We start from the raw sequence: 25450 nt of genomic DNA on the forward strand, positions 1-25450 counted from the left end.
TTCTTGGAAGATTACTACCAGTGCATCTACTATCTCTGTAGCTACTTTCTTTAATATATGAGGATGCAAACCCATCAGGTCCAGGGGACTTATCAGCCTTTAGCCCCATTAGTTTCCTTAGTACTTTTTCTCTAGTGATAGTTACTATATTTATTTCCAACACCCCTTTTGCCTCTTGATTATTTAGTACTTTTGGAATGCTATTAGTGTCTTTTACCATGAAGGCTGATGCAAAGTATTTATTCAACTCCTCTGCCATTTCCTGGTTCCCCATTATTATTTCCCCAGCCTCATTCTCTAAGGGACCAATGTTCACTTTGGCCTCTCTCTTCCTTTTTTATATATTTAAAGGAGCTCTTACTGTCTGTTTTTATATTACTTGCTAGATTACCCTCAAAGTTTATTTTCTACCTCTTTTTTTTTTTGGTCATCTTCTGTTGGTTTTTAAAACGTTCCCAATCCTCTGGCTTACCACTAATCTTTGCCACATTGTATGTTTTTTTCTTTCAATTTGATCCTTAACCTCCTTGGTTAACCATGGTTGGTTTATCCCCTTCCTAGAATCCTTCTTCCTCACTGGGATATGTCTTTGTTGTGAGACATGAACTATTTTCTTAAACGTTTGTCTTTGTTCATCAACTGTCTTTTCTGCTAAACTCCTTTCCCAGTCCATTTCAGCCAACTCTGCCCTCATTCCTTTGCAATTACTTAGTTAAGTTTAGCACGGTTGTTTCCGACACAAGTTTCTCACTCTCAAGCTGAATGCTAAATTCTACCATGTTATGGTCACTGTTTCCTAGGGGATCTTTTACTCTGAGATCATTTATTAAACCTGCCACATATTACCAGATCCAAAATAGCCTGATCCCTGGTTGGATTCACAACATATTGTTCTAGAAAACTGTCCCAAATACACTCTATGAATTCCTGCTCGTGGCTACCTCTGCCGATTTGATTTTCCCAATCTATGTGAAGATTAAAGTCGCCCATGATTAATTACTGTCTGTTTTACATACCCTCATTATCTCCTGATTATTATCTACAGTTAGGGGCCCTATGGACTACTCCCACCAGTGTCTTCTTCCCTTTGTTATTTCTTATCTCCACCCACATGGATTCTACATCTTCCAATCCAAGATCATTTCTTGCTATCATACTTATTCCATCTCATACTAACAAAGCTACCCCATCATCTTTTCCTTCCCGTCTGTCCTTTTGAAATGTCACATACCCCTAAATATTTAGTTCACAGCTTTGATCTCCTTGTAACCATGTCTCCATAATGCCAAGAGAATACTACATACATTTAAGCAAAGAGCCATTAATTTTGACTTTTTATCATTTTTCCCCACTTTGACCCTATTTGCTGCTTTTTTTTAAGTTCGTACACTCTGTCCCTTCCTTGGGTGACACTTGGGTACCATTACCTATTTGGCTACCCTGCAAAGCTGCCATATCCTTTTGCTTTGTAAGCCTACGTATCCCCTCTCCAGAACCCTCCACCCACCTAGTTAGTTTTAAGCCCTCTCTACAGCCCTAGTTATTCAATTCGCCAGGACACTGGTCCCACCATGGTTCAAGTGAAGCCCATCCCATCGGAACAGTTCCCTTTTACTCCAGTACTGGTGCCAGTGCCCCAGGAACTGAAACCCATTCCTCCCACACCAATCTCTGAGCTATGCATTTAACTCCTTGATTTTAATTACCCTATGCCAGTTTGCCCGTGGTTCAGGTAGTAATCCCAAGGTTATTACCTTGGAGGTTCTGCTTTTTAATTTAGCTCCTAAATGTTCAAATTCCTTCAGCAGAACTTCCTTTCTAGTCCTATCAATGTCGTTGGCACCAACATGAACAATGACAACTGGATTCCTCCCCTCTCACTACAAGTTTCTTTCCAGCCCTGAGGAGATGTCCTTAACTCTGGCACCGGGCAGGCAACATAGCTTCGGGACTCACACTGCAGAGAACAGTATCTATCCCCCTAATTATACCGTCCCCTACCACAACTACGTTCCTATTTCCTCCCCTCACTTGAATGGCTCCCTGTACCATGGTGCCGTTGTCAGTTCACTCATCCTCCCTGCAGTCCCCACTCTCATCCACACAGTTTCCAAGAACCTCGTAACTGTTGGACAGTTGCAGGGGCCGTGGCTCCTCAAATGCTATGCCCTGGATCCCCATACCTGCCTCATCTGCAGTCACACCCTCCTGTCCCTGATCACAGACCAAATTTGAATTACCTAATCTGAGGGGTGCGACTGCTCCATGGAGCAAAGTGTCCAGGTAACATTCCCCCTCCCTGATGTGGCGCAATGTCTGAAACTCGGAATCCAACTCCTCAACTCGGATCCGAAGTTCCTCGAGCTGCAAACACTTACTACAGACATGTTCGCTCTGAATCATCTTGGTGTCCTGCAGCACCCACATGCTGCAGCAGCAACACATCGCCCGTCCTGCCATCACTATCTTATTTTATTTAATTTATCAATTAATTACTCTAGTATGCCTGCTCTTTACACTAGAAGAATCCCCCATTCTTTGCGCTTTATTGTAATTAATTTTTTTTACACCAGTACCGATCTCATACTTAACAAGCTATTTTTTAAGAAAAAGAGAGAAAAAAAAGACAGGAGACCTAAACACAAACTAAAGACCTTACTTTTATTTTAAAGACTAGAAATACCAATCAGCTGCTTTCCCTGCACTCGCGTCATGTTGTGGTTCATAATGTCACTCCGCCACTGTCTTCACTGCAGATAGGCCTCTTGATCCACGCCTTTTATTCTCTCCCACTCACCTCTTGCTCAAAGTATAGTATTTTGAGCCTTAGGAATAGAATAAACCTTAATCACTTACTAGATACTCACCAATTAACCAGCTTCTTTTCCTGTAGCAGAGCAAGAATCAATTCCTGGAGGCAGAAAAGGTTTAGGCAAAAGCAACCAAACACCTCTTTCCCTTGAAAAACTCAGCAGGTCTGGCAGCATCGGCGGAGAAGAAAAGAGTTGACGTTTCGAGTCCTCATGACCCTTCAACAGAACTGTTTGAGTTCTGTTGAAGGGTCATGAGGACTCGAAACGTCAACTCTTTTCTTCTCCGCCGATGCTGCCAGACCTGCTGAGTTTTTCCAGGTAATTCTGTTTTTGTTTTGGATTTCCAGCATCCGCAGTAGTTTTTTGTTTTTACCTCTGCTAAACTCCCTGAAGCGCTGAACTCCAGCACTTTATTGTAAGTCGCACTCAACCTAACTCTGTTTCTCTCTCCACAAATACTGCTAAACCTACTGAGCATTTCCAGAATATTCTGGGGTTTTTTTTCAGATTTCCAAGATTCGCAGTATTTTGCTTTTGATTCAAGTTGGCCTTGAGCAGCTGTGTGGCACATGGAAATAGCTCCCTGCTGCAGTCATCACTGTAATGATCTAGGAAATGGATAAAATCTGGACCTCACTGTGTCCATTTGGGTGTAACAAGGCCTAATTTCAGGGACCACTGTCCTGCATCCCATGGACATCAGGAGAACAACCAACCAGAGATTAAATCAGGCCATTTTTCAGATGCCCAGAGTGGCTGCCTAAGATGGGCATTTGGCCCCTTGTATGGACCAACGAGAGGCCTAATATCCAATTAGGTCCCCTCAGGGATGCCCAGACATCAGGCCTACTCTGCTCACCTTTTCCAGACATGGATGCAGCCTACCCAGTTGCTGCCATTGAAAAGTTAAGTATCTTTATTTATTTATAAAATTTAATTGGGGCAATGGGAGCTCCATTTGGCTCCATGGCACTCCTACTGGCTTTGATTGTCCTTTCCCCTTTCTCCACACTACCTTTCCTCCTCTCCTTCCTGATGCTTACTTGAGAACCTCTACCAGCAAAGCAAGAAGCCTGAATCTAGTGGTCAACATTTTCTGCTGGATCTTCTTCCAGGGCGTGTCCTCCATCAGGTCCTTCTTAGTAGCTGGCATCTTGGCCTTCCCCTGGCTAATAACAGCAGGTCCTTGCTATTCCATAGAAGATAGGCAAGCCGTGTTGGGAGAAGCTTTCCTAGGAATTATGGCCCAGGTTCAGCTGCTGGTTTTGGGGAGAGAGACGGCTTAGTGAGAGTTCTGGTTATTGAGAGTGAGGGCCAGTTAAATTGTGAAGATGTGCTTATTTTAAAGAGCGGAGTTTATCAACACAGGAATGAGTGAGGATTGAATTTCACCTATTTTTTAAAATGCAATTTTGGGGATTTAAATCTGCTCACACAGCAGAGTTTTTGAAGTGCAGGAGGTGGAGAGCTGGATTGTGCAATGGGTTAGGCGTTGCCTAACCTAAAACTTTGCCCAAACATTGCTGAGACTATCAGGCTTGGCGCCATGAGTTGAGGCTTTGGGTTCAGGGCTGCCCAATACCGAGTGCCAGGCCTGCCCACAATAAGCTTGGGGTAAAGCTGCTCTCCTTCTGCTCCCACTTTGTTGCAGGTCTGTGTTGGTTTGTCAGTTAACATACTTGGGTGATATTTTCCATGTCTCACACTAACCAAAAGAGTTACACTGCTAATTAATCCCAGTCTTGCAATGCGATTCCAGCCCAACTAGGAACTGAGGGCCCAGGAGCCCAAGGCCACTGCATCTAGGTTGGATTACAGCCCAGGTTCCAAAGGTCAACAGCCAACGCCTAACCCATTGCACAAACCAGCTCTCCACCTCCTGCACTTCAAAAACTCTGCTGTGTGAGCAGATTTAAGTCCCCAAAATTGCGTTTTAAAAAATAGGTGAAATTCAATCCTCACTCATTCCCGTGTTGATAAACTCCGCTCTTGAAAATAAGCACATCTTCATAATTTAACTGGCCCTCACTCTCAATAACCAGAACTCTCACTAAGCCGCCTCTCTCCCCAAAACCAGCAGCTGAACCTGGGCCATAATTCCCGGGACAAGTCACTATTTCAGGCCAAGACATGGACACTGGGCTGCAGCCCTCCCCACTGACTTCAAGAGCCACCCACCACTGATGGGGCCTCTCACACCTTTGGTAGCAGTCGCCAGCCCACCCTCTGTTCCTCAGATTCTCAATTCTTCGGCTCTCATATGTGGCCAACGCAATCTTCCTGTCTCTGCTGCCAGTCGCACTCCTGACCTTTCAGCACTGTGCAGTGGTGGCTGCCGCGTGGGCAATGACGGCAGCAGAGGACAAATCACACTGAGAGCTGGCAAAGCAATCAAGAGGTCATGTTCACTTGTCTTATACCCCAAGAGAAAATGTGTTTTTGAATGCCCATGAAAAATCCTGAGATTTCAAAGCTCTATCTCGAGTGAGGCTTCATTTTACTTAGAAATCGTGTCTTTCAAGATAAATTCACAAGAGTTGGCACGTCTGGTAAATGGCTCATCTCCTCAGGTGCTGTGCTCCTCATTTTTAAAACAGCTGTTATCCTCCACCCCCGCCACAACCCTGACCTCCTTAAAAAGCCCACCCTCATCCCGTCCATCCTTACTACCACCCCGTTTCAACCTCGCCTCTCTCTCTCCAATCTTTGAAAGTGTTATTGCCTTCCAAATCTATGCCTAATTTCGCACAGGCCACGTTTGCATCTCTTCAATCAGGTTTCCGTTACTGCCACAACAAAAAAAGGGCTCGAACAAAATTCACAAATGGCGTCGTGACACAAATGATGGTGCATTGTCCCACCTTGATGCATTTCCAGTCGTTGGCAATGATTGGCCAGACTCTTCTCTTTCAGCTTTTGTCCTCTGATGTTCAGCTCAGAGGGATAGCCCCTGCTTGATTCTATTCTTGCCTGGGCAATCCAAAGCATCTCTAGCAAAACCTCTCCTCCCATCTCACAGTGTGACCTGTGGGGTTCCCTAAGGATCGATTGTTCGCCTTCCTTCTCTTCCTCACCCGCTTTCTTCCCTTTGGCAGTATCATTAGCACACACAGTTCAGATCCACTCGTGCACTTACAATACCCAGCTCTACCTTCCCATCAGTTCTAAGGACAGCTCAACCAATTTTGGGTTGTTAGACTGGTTGTGAGATATCCAGGGGGTGGGCAGTTAAAATCCCCTAGTGGGGATAATTAACCAGGTGCCACTGAGAGCTAACCTGCTGGGATATTTATGACAGGCAACCAGAGCAGCCACCCAAAGCCAGCAGGGGTCCTTTAGACTTATTTATGTCAGTTTCTGATGACATCATCAGGATCTAGTAGTAATTTTTACTGAAAGGCTTGAGCAGGAAATGATATTAAGTTCCTGCCAGGCGTACACAACAAGGAACTGGATTGGGACTATGAGGCCTCCAAGAGGTAAGTTTAATTATTAAAATTTTCTTTTTCATAGGCTGATCATATGTCCCCGTTTTCCCGGAATAGTCCCTGGATATGGTACTGTGTCCCTGGGCAAACAACATCCTTGGAGGACTCCTGCTTCAGGACACTCACCCTGAATACAGCCATATTCATTAGTTGGCTGAAACATCAAACTTGACCACATCTCCAAACCTCTTGACCAATCAGCGTGTGGCACTCGTTTGTCAGGGCGATGCCCTTCCTGGGATTGGCTGCTGCTGGTGCAGTGGGTGAGACATGTAGATTCATCATCATCATCAAAGGTTTATTTATTTAAAAATCAACTTTTGTCGCAGGCAGGGCCAAAGTGATGTACGTTTTACAATCATTACAAGTAAAATATAAATTACAAAAAAACCATAGAACAGAGTAGAATAGCAAACTGATCATCAGGTTCGACTCTTTGCATTATTAGGCCTCAAAGTTTAACAGTCATGTAGAGTTTGTTCAATGTGCGTATGAGATAAGGCATTTTTGTTGTTTTAAATCTTATTTCAGTTAGCTATTTCGAATTCTGTAGCTGGTAGCCACTGAGAGATTTGCTGGCAGATAACAAGTAGTGGAAGTTTCGAGTTCAGCAGCAATCTCGCAAAAGAGCAGCAGAGTTGATCTCTGCTATTAACATATTCTGCCATCTTAGCCTTATGCCACTAGTAACATCTTCTTTAGCCTTCAACACTGCCATTAACACTCCCTTTGTCTTATGTCCATGACATCTTTGTCAAATCTCTCCTATCCCTGACTTTCTATTTTTCTCCACCTGCCCCACACACACCCTCCCTTCAACAGTATAAAATCCATCACATTTCTAACTCTCTTCAGTTCTTCAGTCATTAACTCTGTTTCTCTCTCCACAGATGCTGCCAGACCTACTGAGTTTCTCCAGAATTTCCTGTTTTCATTTCAGATTTCCAGCATCTGCAGTATTTTGCTTTTATTATAGCAGAGTTGATCACATCTGTTCTCGAGTGTCTCCAGACCGCAATTGTGTAAGACATCTGAGTAACTTTGGTAATTAGGGACAAGAATGACTTTTCAAGCCTTTTTTTGAATACTTTCAATGGGCTTTACATAGCTGCTTTGTGATTCTGCTTGACCACACAGGTTAGGTTTCATCCCATAAGGAGGCAACGGTTTCAGCCACGAGTCACTGGCGGTACAGTGGATCCTTTAATATGAGTGGGACAAAAAAATCGGAGGAGAAGCCAAGGGTGTGGTGAAAGCTGGTGGGTGAGTTGAGTTACTTTACCTCGGAGATCATCACGGTGCAAAGATTGGATCAAATTGTATTTTTCTTAATGAATAAGCTCTGAAGTCTCCCATCGGGAAGACATTTATGAAATCGTCCGAGACAGAGAGCGTTTCACACCTCAGGTGGAAAATATCAGTCTAGTTGGAACGGATTTAAAATTATATTCGGGGACAAATATGAATGGTCCAGCACCATAGCGGTTGCTATAGCTATGACATTAATGAGAAGAAAGATTTTCTGAATAGACAGTGGATAAGAAAAACTGACGTTCCTGAACAGTGTTATTTATAAACATTATCTGAATAGGCTTCAATAGTGTGATGTCACATCCACAGTAATTATATGAACATTCGTTTTGCATTTGTATGTCACATATGTGTGCAATTGTTCAAATATAAATTGCTAAAAATTCTCCTCACTATACTGTGCAACCTACATTTTCCATCCTGGCTTCTCTGCTCTGCTCCCACGCCTTGTGTCCCTGAGTTCGGTTTAGAAAATATGGTCACTTCACTTATGAGGCCAGGAAGAGTGGGAGAGTTAAAATATCCTGATTCTTAATTTCCTGCAGTGGGTGAATTTTGAACTGATATCACAAGCACACCAGCCTAAAACTGGCTGCCAGTTAAAGTCAGAGGAAAGCCACAGTTTCCTCCACTTAAAACATTGGGAAATAAAGCCATCGTCTTTGGCCCTCACTTAAAACTCCATTACCAGAATTTTACAGCACCATTGTGGCGGGGACAGGGCCCTAAAATGCGGCAGGCCATTCTAAATTGCATCAACTTCGGCGGGACCATAAAATCCTACTGGCGTAAAAGTCTGCCCCATATTTTGCCCACCAATTCCTTTCAATTTCCCTGGCAGCCGGCTCAGGCAGAAAAAGATTGTTCATAACCATGCTGTCCAATCCCCAATTTGCTCCCTCAAAAATCTTACCTCCACCTCTCTGGTTTCAGCCCCTACTTCAGCCAATATATGGTTGAAATCTTCATTCATGGCTCTGTCATCTTAATCCCGACTACTCCAATGCTTTGCTCAATGGTATCCCATCCTCCAACCTCCACAGACATCAGCTCATCCGAAACTCTGCCACCCATATCTCATCCGACACCAAGCTCTGCTGACTTATCACCTCTTTGCTTGCTGACCTAAATTGCCTTCCAGTCCTCCAATGCCACAAATTTAAAATTCTCCTTGTTGTGTTTAAATCTTTTTATGGCCTTTCCCTCCCAATTGCTGTAACTTCCTCAAGCACTACAACCCTCCTGAAACTTCAGAGTCTGTAACCTTTTGTATCCCATGCTTTAGAACTTCAACAAGAACTTGCATTTATATAGTGTATTTAACATAATTAAACATCCCAAGGGTCTTTGCTGGAGCATTACGGGACAAATTTGACACTAAGCTACATAAGGAGATATAAAACCACACGATCAAAGGCTTGGTCAAACAGGTAAGTTTTAAGGAGCGACCTTAAAGAGGAAACACGTGGACACAATGGGACAAATGGCCTCCTTGTTTGCTGTAAATGTTTCTATTTTCTTCTATGAAAGAGAGGCAGAGAGATATAGGGAGGGAATCCCATAACCTTGAGTTCAGGCAGCCAAAGAACTGTCAATGGTGGAGTGGTTAAAATTGGGAATGCTCAATAGACCAGAATTAACAGAGTAGAGAGAATTAGTGGGGCAGGAAGATGGTTTAGGGCTGAAGACGATTACATAAATAGGGAGGCCATGAATCGTTTTGAAAACATGGATGAAAATTTTAAAATTGACCCATCGCTTGACTGAGAGCCGATGTAGATCACCGACCACAGGGGAGAAGGTTAATTGTAACCTGATGCGCATTACGGCATGGGCATCAGATTTTTGAATTACCTCAAGTTTGACAGAAGTGTATTCAAATAATCATGTTCAGAGGTAAGAAAGGCATAGACAAGTGTTTCAGCAGCAGATAAGCTGAGGCAAGGTCAAAATCGGGCAACGTTACAGAGGCAGACTTAATGATGGATGATGCAGATGTGCGATAGGGAGCTCACCTTGGGGTCAAATATAGCACCAAGCTTGTGAACAGTCTAGTTCAGCGTCAGACCATTTCCAGGGAATGGGATGGAATCAGTAGCAAGGAAACAGAGTTTGTGATAGTGGACTGAACACAATGGTTTAATTCATAATCAATTTAATAAGTTAGTCCCTTCTCAAACCCCTTTCCCTCTTCTACTTCAAAACCCTCCTTAAAACTTACCTCTTTGACCAAGCTTTTGGTCACCCTTCCTAATATCTCCTTATTTGGATCAGTGCTAAATTTTCCGATGCTCCGTGAAGTGCCCCAGGGCATATTTCTCTATTAAAGCTGTTGCATATTGTGGTATATATATATTTTTTTTAAAGTTTACATTGCTGTAGTAGCAACGTTTTGGACCCTGAGGCTATTTCCTCTGTCCTTTCGTGCAGGTTTTTGTTCTACACCTGTGAGGCGGCCACGAAAAAACATGTGTTGAAGATAGAGGGAGGGGGGGGGGGTAGAAAAAATGTGCACGCGAGTAAAAGTGATTGATAACTGAATCTGGCCTACCTAAGTAAACAGATCCTGGGGCAAGCCATCAAGGTGACCACTTCAGGCTGTATTACCTGTCCCTAGGTAACCGCCTCCTCACCTGTGGTGGGGGGGGAGGGGGGCGGATCGGCGTAAGAGGAAATCTCGCGAGCATTTCAAAGTATGGGATTACTTTTCGGCAAGGAAGGTTGGTGGGGGTAGGTGGGGACTATTTTTTTCCTGAGCGCGGAGGAGGTGCGATTGTGACGTCCGCCGGCCGCGCAGGCGCGAGGCGCCGTGTAGGGTCGAGGTCGAGGGGGCGGGGCCAAGGGGGGGTGGGGGTTTGTGCGAGGGAGGAAATGGCGGGGAGGAGGCGTGCGTTGCCGGAAGTGACGCGGAGGCGAGGCTATAAATAACGGCGAGCTGATCGGTTTGACCCTCCGATCCCCGGCTGTGTGTGTGTGTGTGTGTGTCCGTGTGCACCAGGCTCCATCCGAGCTCTCCCGTCAGCACACTTTTCTGTTCTATCTCTATACATAAATGATTTAAAAAAAAGAAAAAAAAAATTTAAAAAGCGGAAAAAAAAACTCTTACCCCCCCCAAAAAAAAATTTAAAAAAAAATCCCCCCCTCTCCAAAAGAAGAAGAAGAAGAAGAAGAAAAAAAGAAGAAGCCGGGTGGCCGTGTGTGTGGGGGGGGAGAAAAGGCAAAAAGAGAAAAAAAAAAGGAAAAGAAATCACCCGAAATCATCCAAAAGTCTCAACGTCTCAAAGAGAAAAGGGGAAAAGAGGAAAAAAAAATCACCGAGAAGATTTCTCAACGTCTGGGAACCAAGAGAAGAAAACAAAATACAAATTAAAAATAAACCGACGTCGCCGACCAGGAGGAAAGAGACAGAGAGAGAGAGAGAGAGAGAACCCGCGAGGAAGCGGCTCCGAATCGTCACAGAGAGAGAGAGAAACCTGCCTTCCATCCGGATCCAACTCACTCTCCCTCCCTCCCTCCCTCCCGGCTCGGCCGCAGGCGCCATCTCCCCTCCTCTCTCCCCCCCCCCCCCCCTTCTCTCCGCCGCTCCACCTCCGGCCTCCCCCCTCTCTCCCTCTTCCCTCGACGCTTGATCCGTTTGAATCCCTCCCAAACCAGCTGATTTTCTCCCCGGGATTTTCCCCCCTCCTCCTCCTCCTCCCGGGCTCTGGAGTTTTCTTTTTGTTTTTTGAGTGAGTGAAGTTTTTTTTTCCTTTCCCTTCCCCCTCCCAAAAGGTGACCATTCCCCCTCTCTCCACCACCCCCACCTCCTCCTCTCTCTCCACCACCCCCACCTCCTCCTCTCTCTCCCTCCTCCTCCCTCCCCCCTCCTCTGCCTCCGCCGCCGCCATGAACCCCAGCGCCCCCAGCTACCCCATGGCCTCGCTCTACGTGGGCGACCTGCACCCCGACGTGACCGAGGCGATGCTGTACGAGAAGTTCTCGCCGGCCGGGCCCATCCTCTCCATCCGCGTGTGCCGGGACATGATCACCCGCCGCTCGCTGGGCTACGCCTATGTCAACTTCCAGCAGCCGGCCGACGGTGAGTGAGTGGGTGGGTGGGTGTATGTGGGGGGTGGGGGCGGCTGGGGACAGGGCGGTGGGTCTCCCACTCGGCGGTGGGTGGGTGGGTGTCTGGGTGACTTGACACTGGGGAGGGAGAAATGTCGGCACCACGTGAAACGGCCTCAGGCCCCACTTACTCTCACTCTCTGCTTCAACTCGGTTTAAATCATCCGGAGCTTATTTTTTTTTCCTTAAGTCCCAGACTCCGGTTGATATAGAAGCCCCCCCCACCTCACCCCATGTGTAGATTAAATGCCCCGAGGCCCGAGCACACATTCAGGCCCCGAGTTGCCGACTTTTGCAGCCACCATGTGGTGTGTCTCATAAAGCGCGGCTTCCAGAAGCGAGTTTATATTCTGACTCCCCAGCAGTTGTGCGCGTTTGCCATGGGCGTGGAAGGAGGGCCCCGTGCGTATTCTCTCCCCCCCCCCCCCCCCCCTTTTTACTAATGGGCTCATTGAATCACATTTCAGCACAACCTTTTGATATTTCGCTCCCGAGTGTCCATGTGAGTTAACTTGCTTGTTCCATGCACAAACTGCTCAGTATGGTTCGGTGCAATTTGTGAAGAAGTGGAGCCTAGACTCCTCTCTCTCACCCCCCCCCCCCCCCACCCCCCCTAGTCCTGGTTGAGGTCAGCTGAGTTTGCATACCATGCCCCTGATTTGATAGTCAACTAGTAAATCAGATCAGGAATCAAAATGATTCAGCTGCCGGCTGAATAAACCTGCTGAGCCATCAGCAGAATTCTATGTCATAGGATTATTCATGGAATATATAGTGCTGCATCACGTCAGTTTTGGCTTAGTGGTCACAATTGTACCTCTTGTCAGAAGGCTGTTGGTTCACACTCTGCTTCAACAATGTGTGCAGATAATCTGCACTGATATTTCAGCACAGTACTTGTTGAGGGAGGGCTTCACTGCAGGTGCCATCTTTTGAAGGAGCTGTTAAACTGAGACCCCATCAGCCCCCTCAAGGAAATGAGACCCCATGGTTCTGTATGAATCAGTGTTACCAAATCAAATTATCTGGCCATTTAACTCCTTACTATCTGGGGGAACTTTCTGTGTGCAATTATTTTCTACATTACAACTGCAGCTACACATCAAAAGTTGCATTATGTTTTGGGATGTTCTGAGGTCACATAAGCCACTATGTAAATGCAAGTTCATTGCATGCACTTGAATAGTATGCAGCAACTGAATCTATTTTGGCATTGATTTACATTTCTGCAGTAGCCTAGGTAAACCAGGGCAGTATGTCTAAACCAGCAGGATGAAAATTGAGAGAATTAACCCTCTAACCTAACTGTTGCTCTAGTGTTTTGAGTTGCTGACTGGGCATGCTGTAAGCAAACACTGTTGGGTTGAAAGTTAATTGTCACATCAGGTGAGTTGTACACCAGCTGCTTCTATGAATAAGTTGAACAGTTGAGTGACTCTTGTCCAACTCATCCCTGGTCAGGTCGCTGCTCTATTGGGTGATCTGATGGGTGAACCATGAGGCACCATTATCTCATTATAGTAGGGGAACGGGATAAAACACATGGCAATCATGTATGTTTATCGGATTGAGCTTTATAGTGGTTCTCACAGTTAACATGCTGACATTAGCTTAGTCATGAAGAATGAGTGAAGAGGCTGAAGCTGCTGGTGCTACAACCAGCGTGGGCCACAGCCTTCTGGGAAGGAAACCAAAGGGTGAAAATAGAGCCTGTTGAAAAATCTTTGTGCTTTTCTGAATAAAAAAATCTGGACTAGGAATGTATCAGCTGATTTCAAATCCAATCTGTTGTCCTGTGTCTTGGATAGAGATCATAGTGATGTATTGAAAATGTCTCTTATCAGCTGTAAGTGCTTTCTGAAGTTAGCTTTGGCAGTGTAGAAGGCAGATCTTTTAGGTATGAGTTCATAGTTCAAAATGATTTGAATGTGGGCTAAATTCGCAATAATGCAGAGTAAGTCATGACATTCGAGATGGTGCTAACAAGTGCAGAAACACCTCACTATGCTGAAGACCACCAGGACCCAGCAGCTTGCATCTCTACACACAAGCTGTCTTTGCCTGACATTGAGTACCCACACCTGGGCTTGAGGCATATTAGTGTTTTCATAACCTTGGGCTTGAGGGACAATGAAGCAACACTGTTTAAAAAAAAACAGTACTTTTCAATTCTGCAGGCGTAGAAAATTCTAAAAAGATGAACCAGATAAGAATGGAGAAGGAAAAGATGAAGGCATGCAAAACAGTTTAAAACCAGTATTTAGTATAGTGTGATAAAACTTAGTCCTGTCATCTAAATTGCATAGTTCTGATATTGCCTTCCCTTTCCCTCAATTGAGGATTCCCCTCATCTGTGATTGATGGGACTCTCAACTGTGTCCATTGCATTTCCTGCACACCCACCCAATTAGGGTTCCCATTGTCCTCATCTTGCACCCCATCACCCTTCACATCATGGATCATCCGCCACCATTTCTGTTGCCTCCAACGTGATGTCACCACTAAACAAGTCTCCCTTCTCACCCTTTCTACCCCTTTCAGTCTTCTGAAGGAACAGTTACTTACCAATCTCTGGTGTCCTCGATCGCTATCATTGATCCCTCCTTATGCAAGCAGAGGAGAAACAACATCTGCCCTTTTACTTCCTTCCTTGCCATCATCCAGGGCATCAAACACTGCTTTCTGGTTAGCAGACTATTCGCAGCTCACAATGCGAACTCCTCTACATTTCTCCTCCTCCTCCTCAGATATTAAACCCTAAGCCATGGACTTCCATTGGATTGGTCCATGATTATGCTTTGCAAAGTACTGCAGTGGTTGCCTTCTGTAGTATGGCTAACCAGGAAACACTCGTTCTTACCACCTGCCATCAGGTGTATTGGAAGGATTTACAGGCTGGTAATCAATCTGCTTTGCCACATTATAAGCATACCTTCAGCGGCCATCAAGTTCTGAAGTGGGACTTGAACCCAAAGCTTCTGGCCTAGAGATGGGGACCACTGCGCCACAAGATCTCTACATTAGGAACACAAAGTGCAGATTGGGTGGCCATTTTGTGCAACATGTCAGTTAAGCTTGCCAACGAGTTCCTGAGCTTCCAGTCACTTGTCATTTTAATTCTCTGCTGTATTTCCGTTCTGACATCTATATCCTCAGCCTCTTACACTGAGGTACAGCACCTCATCTTTTGAGTTAATCTTCTGGACTCTACACTGAATTGAACAATCTCAGATCCTAATCACTGCTCCCATTTTTTTGGACAGTAGTTAATTATTCTGCTGTTGCTATGTACACTGTCTCTAGATCCATCTTTTGCATCTTCACAAGTCCATTTTGCCATTTAATCACTCATGGCTTCCACCCTATCATAGGCCTTCACTTTTGTTCTTTCCTACCCTCCATGCCCCCAGCCTTCCCTGCCTATGTACTTGCTTAAAACCTACTGTACTTGGCTAACTTTTTCCAATTCTGATGAAAGGTCAGTGGCCTGAAGTGTTAACTTCCCTCTCCACAGATGCTGCCTGAACTGCATCTCCAATTTTATTAGTTTAGGGTTGCTTTCAGCATTGTGACACAAGCTTGTTTGTTTAATCAATAGGATGCTTACATCATAGAATTTCCAACCTTCTGAATAATAACAGTGGATTCCTGTACTTAAAATTGCTCAGCCTTTTAAGTATGAAGGTGGCAAATCTAAATCACTTTAAATAACATTGTAATTAAAAGCTGAATGTTTAACTTCAATAAAAGAACACGTTACAGGATTGGATCTAAAGAGGAATAAAATCACAGAATCTCTGTGCAGAAGAGGCCCTTCAGCCTATCGAGTCTGCACCAACACATGAGAAACACCTGACGTACCTAACTAACCCCATTTACCAGCACTTGGTCCATAGCCTTGAATGTTATGACGTGCCAAGTGCTCATCCAGGTACTTTTTAAAGGATGTGAGGCAACCCGCCTCCACCACCCTCCCAGGCAATGCATTCCAGACCATCACCACCCTCTGGGTAAAAAAGTTTTTCCTCACGCCCCCCTAAACCTCCTGCCCCTCACCTTGAACTTGTGTCCCCTTGTGATGACCCTTCAACTAAGGGCAACAGCTGCTCCCTATCCACCCTGTCCATGCCCCTCATAATCTTGTACACCTCGATCCGGTCGCCCCTCAGTCTTCTGCTCCAACGAAAACAACCCAAGTCTATCCAACCTCTCTTCATAACTTAAATGTTTCATCCCAAGCAACATCCTGGTGAATCTCCTCTGCACCCCCTCCAGTGCAATCACATCCTTCCTATAACGACCAGAACTGCATGCAGTACTCCACCTGTGGCCTCATCAAGGTTCTATACAACTCCAACATGATCTCCCTACTTTTGTAATCTATGCCTCGATTGATAAAGGCAAGTGTCCCATAAGCCTTTTTCACCATCCTACTAACATGCCCTTCTGCCTTCAGAGATCTATGGACACACACGCCAAGGTCCCTTTGTTCCTCAGAACTTCCTAGTGTCATGCTATTCATTGAATACTTCCTTGTCAAATTACTCCTTCCAAAGTGTATCACCTCTCACTTTTCAGGGTTAAATTCCATCTGCCACTTATCTGCCCAGTTGACCAGCCTGTCTGTCTTCCTGTAGCCCAGGTGTTAACCACCTGGCCAATCTTTGTGTCATCTGCAAACTTATTAATCCTACCTTCCCACAAAGTCATCTATGTCATTCATATAAATGATGAATAATAGGGGACCCAGCACAGATCCCTGTGGTTCGCTACTGAACACTGGCTTCCAGTCACTAAAGCGTCCTTCTGTCATCACCCTCTGTCTCCTACAACTAAGCCAATTTTGAATCCACCTGATCAAATTACCCTGTATCTCATGTGTATTTGTCACCTTTAAAGTCTCCCATGTGGGACCTCGTCAAAGGCTTTGCTGAAATCCATATAAACTACATCAACTGCACTACCATCATCTACACCTGGTCACCACCTCAAAAAATTCAATCAAATTTGTTAGGCATGGCCTCCCTCTGACAAAGCCATGCTGACTATCCCTGATCAAACCTTGCCTCTCCAAGTGGAGATAGATTCTCTCCTTCAGAATTTTCTCTAGTAGTTTCCCTACCACTGACGTGAGACTTACTGGCCTGTAGTTCCCTGGCTTATCTCTACAACCCTTCTTAAATAGCAAAACCACATTAGGCTGTTCTCCAGTCCCCTGGCACCTCCCCCGTGGCCAAAGAGGAATTAAAAATTTGGGTGAGAGCCCCAGCGATTTCCTCACTTGCCTCCCTCTGTCTGGGACACAAATCATCCGGACCTGGAGATTTGTCCACTTTTAAGCCTGCCAACACCTTCAATACCTTGTCACACCCCTATATCAATTTGCTCAAGAACCTCGCAGTCTCTCTCCCCAAGTTCGATACTTTCATTCTCATTCTCTTGGGTGAAGACGGATGTGAAGTATTCGTTCAACACTCTACCGATGTCCTGTGGCTCCACCCATAGATTGGTCCCTAATGGGCCCTACTCTTTCCCTGGTTATCCTCTTCTCATTGATATACTTATAGAATATCTTGGGATTTTCCCTACTTTTACCAGCCATAGCTTTCTCATATCCCCTCTTTGCTCTCCTAATTGCTTTCTTAAGATCCTCCCTGCACTTTCTGTACTCCACTAATGCCTCTGCTGATTTGCTTCCCTTGTACCTGCTAAAAGCCTCTCTTTTCTTTCTCATTGTATCCTGAATATCTCTGGTCATCCATGGTCCTCTGGGCTTGTTACTCCTTCCTATCACCCTGGAGGGAACATGTTGAGCCTGTACCCTCCCCATTTTCTTTTTGAACGCCCCCCACTGGCCCTCTGTAGATTTCCCCACAAGAAGCAGTTCCCAGTCTACCTGCCTTATTTTATTAAAATCCACTCTTTCCCCCAATTCAAAACATTTTTTTGCAAATTGTCTTATTTCTTTGTCCATAACAAGCTTAAATTGTACAAGTCAGAAATGACTGTACACTGCATTGCGTAAAGCCAGATCCCATTTTAAGTAGAATGCACAGTTCTGATCACCAAATTGTAGAAACGATTGTTAGATGGTACAGAAGTAAGAATAGGAGTAAGCAGGGCATTCAGAAGTTAAGATAGATGTTTTTGGGTAATTGAACTTCTGCTTGGAAAAGAGGTGTCCCCCGATTGGTTTGTGCGGATATCTTCAAATGAAGTGTTTACATGCTTGGAAATATGCCTTTTTAAAACTAAAACCTGGGAATAAGAAGTCTGGCAGCCCTTTGAAAGAATAGAGAATGCCAATGCAATTAATATTTTTAATGGATTTAATTAAATTAAAATGCTCTATTTAGAGAAAAGAAATTGAGCAATTTATTACAAGGGGAAAGGTTTGTGATTAATTAGAAGTGTAGATGTCCTTAGCTCTATTAATTCTTTAGTTTGTTTTTGTATTGTAGGTTAAAATGAAGGAGGGCTTGTAGTTTGAGTATCGTGTCATTGTACATGCTTTCATAAGCAGCGTTGATGAAAGGGTCATGGCTGCCAGCATTTAAATTTTATGTTAAAGCCTGAAGGGATGGGAGAACTAGCACCTGTGGCTGAGCAGTGTTCTCTCCAAAGAATGAAGCAAAATATAGCAATCGCCAATGACACTTGGTGTACTAAACTCATAATTACTAGTAAACAGCTTCACTGCCCCTGAAAAACTAATTTTATATTTGTGGAATGTCAAATTTCTTACGATATCAAACATTTTTTTAAAATGTGAATTTATTTCAGCATGTGCCTTAATCCTCAGTGTATGCCCCAATCATTTGGTTTGATTCCTGTAAAATAAGTTTAAAAAATGAAGAAGTGCATTTTGCTTCCTGGTTTACTGAGAACTCTTCAGTGTGATTAGCTGATTACCCTGCTTGATGACATCACGTGCTGGATGCCTGGAGATCCCCTTTACTTCGCACTAGATTCATGCTGACTAGAAAGGAGAAAACCCCATTGCAGATGTCAGTAGATCTTTGTGGGCAGTTTTCTTTGAGATCAGTGGTAAACATCATTGCATCACCATTGACAACAAAATCCAATCGGTTATGTTGTGAATCTGACATGCCTGTGGACTCTAAAAGCGATGTATATAACTAATTCATAGGGGTGGGGAAGTTGAGTAGCAAGGAAAAACCTTACAGAACTACTCAGTTCTAAGCCAACCTATTAGATGTGGATTGAATTGGCTGTGTGAGATGATAATTCACGAATAAGATTGTATCATAATATTGTACGTGGTGTGAAATCTTTTTCCCTGTGATTTGCCCTTTAAGGCCCAAGAGTTATTTTTTATGTCCAGGCTTCAAGCATCCCTAACAATGCAAGAATGAGGCAGGTTCATAACTCGATGAAGCTGATCCCCCTGAAATGTAAACTCCTTCAGATGCTGGCTGCATTTATTTTGTTGCAGATGTTCAGTGTTTTTTAACCCCTGGGCAGATTGTTGATCTAAACAAGCATTACATACTGAAAGTTTTTGTCTTCTCCCCTCAGCCGAGCGTGCTTTGGACACAATGAACTTTGATGTTATCAAAGGCAAGCCTGTTCGTATCATGTGGTCTCAACGTGACCCATCTTTGCGGAAATCTGGAGTTGGCAACATCTTCATTAAGAACTTGGACAAATCCATTGATAACAAAGCTTTATATGACACATTTTCAGCTTTTGGAAACATACTTTCTTGCAAGGTGAGAATTAATGAGACCTCAATTGATGTCCTTTCATCTTTTCAATTTTCAAAGTTTCCCATACCATTTTTTTTTGAGAACAGTGGGCCTAGCAAAAATGAGCACTTACCCTTAATTTGTATTATAATTAGTTAACACGTCACCTGTGTAAATTAGTTAATATAAATTGTACACTATCCCTCTCCTAAACTAGAGCCCATTTCCCTGGTTATAGAGTTTGGCAACCATGAACATTTTATTGTTTCGTTTACCTGTTTCCTTAAGAATCATGAATATTTTCCGAGTCTTCTATAGTAAACAATGCCAAGTTCTTCACCCTTTCAGATGCTTTAAGCTGGATCTTTTCGCACTGCCTCTAGTGCTTGGAAGTTGAACAGAGTAATCTAGATGTGGATGTTTCAGTGTCACATACAGACCCTCATGTGCAGGAATTTGATACAACTCCAGATTAAGCTAGATTTCCTTACTAGGGCTGTACACTCTTCCAGGCCCAGAGCTGAAACTTCACTAAATTTGGCAGTATTTCATATACGTTGAGATGGATGAAACTGTTTTGCTTAAGGAATGGCCTTCAGAACTTGAATCCCAAATGTTCAGGGTTGTATTTAAGCCCAAGTCTAATTTGTTAAATTGAAATAAGCTGCTCTTCCATCCATTGTCCCTGAAATAAATGTTTCACAAAGTGCCCAACTCTCAATCATGCTTTTGTCATCTCCAGGCTGGAACTAATCAATTGTTCTCTTGCAACAAAAGCAAAAAACTGTGGATGCTGGAGATCTGAAATTTAAAACAGAAAGTGCTGGAAAAACTCAGCAGGTCTGGCAGCAATTGCAGTTCCAAAGAAGACTCATTGGACTTGAAATGTTAACACTGTTTCTCTCTGCACAGATGCTGTCTGACCTGCTGAGTTTCTCCACTTTGTTTTTATAATTGTTCTCATGGCTGGCCTGTTATCCTTAAAAGCCAGCTTATCCAAAGCTATGCTGCCCACATCCTGTCTCGCTCCTATCTTTACAAACTTACACTGTCTAATGCCTTTAATTTAAAATTCTCATTCCAGTCTTCAAATCCCTTCATGGCCTTGAATCTATCTTAATCACATCAAGAACTACCCCAGAATATCTTGTCTGCTCTTGTTCTCCCTTCTTTCAGCTCACCTTTGGCAACTGTCTTTGGCTGTCTTGGCCTCACTCTGGAATTCCTTCCCTCCACCATTCTGCCTCTCAAAGTCTTTTTCAAGTCCACCTCTGACAAAACTGATGATCAGCCCCTCCTAACATCTGCTGCTTAGGATCAACAGCTCTTTTGGTCTGACTTACACCTCTGAAGTAACTTTAGACATTTTTCTATATTAAAGGCGTTGTATAAACAAAATTTGTTGTATCATGTCAAAAATTAGTCAATATAGAAAATGCAGTTTTGATTGTAAAACAAAATCATTAAATCATGCAATATAAAGTTTTTGATTGTGAATTGTTGACCAAGGATTTTGTTCTCCCCAGGTGGTCTGTGATGAAAATGGGTCTAAGGGCTATGGATTTGTTCATTTTGAAACCCATGAAGCGGCAGAACGAGCCATTGAAAAAATGAACGGCATGCTTCTTAACGATCGTAAAGTGTATGTATATGGATTTTAAATATCCAGATTTTTGCTAGACTTTAGGCTTGGAAATAAGGCTACCGCAGAAAATAGAAATAAATGACTTGACACTCTAAATATCAGGAAGCTTTTTACCATGAGAGCCACGTACCGCAGGAAAAATGCTGATAAAAGCTTAATCATGCTTCTAGTTTCGAATTTGTCAGGAAGTCTGATTTTATCTGGGTAAGTACGTGGCTGACTTTGAACTAAGGTGATTAATGGGGTGTGGCAGTTGATTTCAACATTTCTGGGCTGTAAAGGGACAGCATTAGCGAGGGCTCACACTCCTGGTTACTTGGAGAAACAAGAATTAAAAAATACTATGTACAACTAATTTCAACATTATGCTTTCTATAGTTTTGTAGGTCGTTTTAAATCCCGCAAAGAGCGTGAAGCTGAGCTTGGAGCCAAAGCAAAGGAATTCACCAATGTGTACATCAAGAACTTTGGGGAAGATATGGATGATGAGAGGTTGAAAGAAATCTTCAACAAATTCGGTGAGTTTCCTTTCACTTTTGTGCCTTTTTGTTTGTTGACCTTGCCAATCACTCCAGCTATCAGATTTTTGATCAAGAAAGCACTTGATTTTCCCCCAACCCCGTCCTACCTGTAAAAACAAAAAACTACTGCGGATGCTGGAAATCCAAAACAAAAACAGAATTACCTGGAAAAACTCAGCAGGTCTGGCAGCATCGGTGGAGAAGAAAAGAGTCGACGTTTCGGGTCCACACGACCCTTCAACATACTTCAGTTCTGTTGAAGGGTCGTGTGGACCCGAAACGTCGACTCTTTTCTTCTCCACCGATGCTGCCAGACCTGCTGAGTTTTTCCAGGTAATTCTGTTTTTGTTCCCGTCCTATCTGTGTTGTATGCAAAAATTATATTGCATTTCCTGCTGATTTATTGTGATGAGCCATTGCTGTATGTGCTTTAAGTGCTTGGAACAGTCATTTTTGTCTTGAATTTTGTATTTCATGAAATGTGTGTAACAAGAATAGTTATGGTTGTACTGATTGTATCCCTGAGATGGCTGTATTTTTTTGGTCTTTGTGTGGCATATATTGGATGTTACAGAGCAGTAGCAATTACATACAAATTAAACAGGACAGCTTTGAGAGTTTCAGGCTGCTGATCCTCTTGTGTAGGATTTATCTACCTATGAAGCAACAGCGCTAAACCTCATTCTGATCAAAGTCTATAACAAATAGGACTACATTGCCTGGCTTTCCAGGGTGCAGAAATGTGCTGTAGATAATGACATGTAAACAGATTTTTATTCTGTTTTTACTAACCATACACTGTAAGCTACTTCTCAATTATTAATGGTTTACAGGAAGATATTTTGGTCTGTAGCTATTAATCATAATATCTTACCTCATTGGTGTTTTAGTATTCCTATGTATAACTCTGCTTTCATTACCTGAGATTCTGGCTTTATCACTTAACTACCAGCATGACTGGCCTGTTCCCCATCCCCTTGTCACTTTTCAGAGGTAGAGTTGACCAAGAAACGCAGTGCGAGGTAATTTAAGGATGTAACAATTTCTGGGTTTAAAATTGTACTGCGTTGAATCAATTAACCAGCAAAAGTTTGTAACAATATATTTTAATACTCAGTACTGAAATTCATTACGTATTTTGTGCAATCTTTTATAGGGGCATTCCTGAGTGTAAAAGTCATGACAGATGACAGTGGAAGATCTAAGGGCTTTGGCTTTGTCAGTTTTGAAAAGCATGAAGATGCACAAAAGGTGAGTAGCTGCAGTTAAAATGTATTGTAAAGGCCAAGTGAATAGTCTAGAAAAGTACTTTTCTGAAATGGATTTTGTTCATAATTTTCAATTGATAGTATTTAGCCCTTCAAAGGTTTCCAACCTTTGCAAAAGACCATTTGGAAAGTTCCAAGTCTCAGCTGTGCTGTTGGTATTTCTGGGTGTGGAAAAGAAGTGGGGGAGAATTGCATTGTGGCCCAATTGTGTGATGACTAGGGATGTTTTAATAGAGGCCAAGCATATGGCTACTTGGATTTTTTCTCTTGGTGTTTTGCACTGATTACAGAGGTGTATACCAAGCAATTATGTCATGGAGTTATCTGTGTATGAATAATGTATGCAGTCATTTAACAGGCATACAACATTTCAATCTCCAATGACTATTAGCAGAAAGAGTGGGTTGTAGCTATAACAAATTATTTTGGCCTTCAGTTTATGCATTGACTGAAATTGCACTCTGGCCATTCCTTCCCGTTTTTTTAAACTAATGTATGCATTTATTAGGCTGTCGATGAGATGAATGGCAAAGAAATCAACGGGAGACAGGTTTATGTTGGCCGTGCCCAGAAAAAGGTAGAGCGACAGACAGAGCTGAAGCGCAAATTTGAACAGATGAAACAGGACCGGATCACAAGGTACCAGGTGAGTAGCAGAGTTGCTAGTGTTTATAAACTCGCTGACCTCAAGCAAGTGAAGTTTTATCTCTTAAAATGGGTGCCAGATATATATGGCTTTGTTGAACTGTGTTGAGCTGTTTGAAGGTCACTTCTGGTAGTTCACTTTACTATTCTTAGCAAAATGACTACTGGAATTAGATTTTCATTGTGTATTTTTGTTGAGCTACAAACAGATTGCTCAGCTATTGGTTCATCTTGAAGGAAGAGTTTGACCTGGTCTAGTTAGATGTAGATTCACCCGAAGGTTCAGAGAATGTATGCGGTTTGTCAATAATTTGTGGGTTTAAAGTTAACACTAAAATAAGCCATCAATGAGTTTGTTTTTCCATGTGCAATCTTTGCTGAGTGCTGCGAGCAAAGTTGGTTTAAAGTGACCTAGTTGTTGTCGACCTGAATATTTGGGTATTCAATTGCTGTTTCTCATTTACCTGCTGCCCCTCAGTGACATATGCAAAGACACTTACGGGTTCCATGTGGGCATTGATGACATACCTAGTTGACTAAGAATAACCTCTTAGAGCTGATGGAAGCCCACATTTTGTGGAAGTCGTTTCTATTTCAAAGGGAAAGAAAGAAGTTTCTTTTACCTACAATAGGTTGATAATTCTGTATTGCAATAAAGGCAATCCTGTCTTCAGAATGACTCTAGTGAATATAACTGTTTCTATTACTAAGCAAGAGCTGATCCCAAAGTCTTTTTGTTTTTAATTTCATACATGTGGCGTGGACATTGCTAGCAAGGCCTAGTGTTTATTACATACCCCCAGTTGCCCATGTGATGGCAGTAGTGAGCTACGGTCTTGAGCCACTCTACTGCAGGTAGCCCCACTGTGCTGTTGGGTTGAGTTTCAGGATTTTAACCCAGAGACCATGAAGGAGCAGTTAGAATGGTGTGTAGCTTGAAGGTGGTAGTGTTTCCGTGTGCTTGCTGATCATGTTCTTCTCGGTGGTAGGGGTCACTGGTTTGGAAGGTATAGTTGAAGGATTTGCTGCAGTGCATCTTGTGGATGTACTACAGCCACGATCCACCAGTAGTGGATGGGGTGCTGAACAAAGTGGGCTGCTTTGCCATGGATAGTGTTGAGCTTCTTGAGCAACACTCATCCAGGCAAGTGGAGAGTGTTCCATTGCACTTGTGATTTGCCCCTTGTAGAAGGTGGAAAGGTGTGGGGAGTTAGGAGGTGAAGCACTTGCTGCAGGATACCTAGCCTATGACCTGCTCTTATAGCCACGCTATTCATATGGCTGACCCTGTTAGTTTTCTGGTCATGGTGAGCCAAGGTTGTTGGTGGAGATTTAGTGATGATAATGCCTTGGGGTGGTGGTTAGATTTGTTGATGGTTATTGTCTGGCACCTCAGGAGAGGTGATGATGTAATGGTATTGTCACTGGACTGGTCCAGAGACCCCAGGGAATGCTCTGGGGACCTGGGTTCGAATCCACCACGGCAGATGGCGAAATTTGAATTTAATATATAGAAAAAATCTGGAATTGAAAAAGCCTAATGCTAACCATGAAATCATTGTTGATTGTCGTAAAAACCCCATCTGCTCCACTCATGTCCTTTAGGGAAGGAAATCTGCCGCCCTTTCCTGGTCTGATCTGCATGTGACTCCAGACCCATAGCAATGTGGTTGACTCTTAAATGCCCTCTGAAAATGGCTTAGCAAGCCACTCAGTTCTCAAGGGCACTGGCCTAGCCAGTGACAACCCCCCCTCCCATGACCGAATTAAAAAAAAAAACTTGACCCATGTTACTTCCTACTTAGCTGAAGCTTGGATGCTGTCCAGGTTTCGCTACATGCTATCACGAACTGCTTTACCTGGAATTGAAAGCAAAACTGAAAGCTGCAATTGTTGTTGAATATTCCCACTTCTGACCTTGTGGAGGGAAGATCGTTGAAGCA

At 43.5% G+C, this 25450-nt stretch overlaps 2 protein-coding genes across 5 annotated transcripts in view; one reads left to right on the top strand and one right to left on the bottom strand.

Annotated features, from left to right (window-relative positions):
- LOC144679535 (sperm-associated antigen 1-like) overlaps positions 1 to 25450 on the bottom strand; it is a 503898-nt gene that overhangs the window by 15766 nt on the left and 462682 nt on the right. The window contains exon 20 of one of the 2 annotated variants that reach the window (XR_013576360.1): positions 15223 to 15240. The exons of the other annotated variant lie outside the window; for it this stretch is intronic. The gene's annotated coding sequence lies outside the window, so the exon portion shown is untranslated. Of the gene's footprint in view, positions 1 to 15222; positions 15241 to 25450 lie in introns of those variants that run through there. 2 annotated transcript variants of the gene reach the window in all.
- Positions 6157 to 25450, top strand: part of pabpc1b (poly A binding protein, cytoplasmic 1 b) — a 28725-nt gene continuing 9431 nt past the window's right edge. For 2 of the 3 annotated variants that reach the window (XM_078540027.1, XM_078540028.1), the window contains exons 1-6: positions 9581 to 11690; positions 19259 to 19452; positions 20955 to 21070; positions 21452 to 21591; positions 22751 to 22845; positions 23371 to 23508. In XM_078540027.1, the coding sequence (XP_078396153.1) occupies positions 11498 to 11690; positions 19259 to 19452; positions 20955 to 21070; positions 21452 to 21591; positions 22751 to 22845; positions 23371 to 23508 (876 nt within the window). In that variant the 5' untranslated portion in view covers positions 9581 to 11497. Of the gene's footprint in view, positions 6293 to 7438; positions 7565 to 9580; positions 11691 to 19258; positions 19453 to 20954; positions 21071 to 21451; positions 21592 to 22750; positions 22846 to 23370; positions 23509 to 25450 lie in introns of those variants that run through there. The other variant, XM_078540029.1, reaches the window with a different exon arrangement.

Source organism: Cetorhinus maximus, chromosome 4 (genome assembly GCF_964194155.1).
Source record: "Cetorhinus maximus chromosome 4, sCetMax3.hap1.1, whole genome shotgun sequence".
In the NCBI taxonomy this organism is placed as follows: Eukaryota; Metazoa; Chordata; class Chondrichthyes; order Lamniformes; family Cetorhinidae; genus Cetorhinus; species Cetorhinus maximus.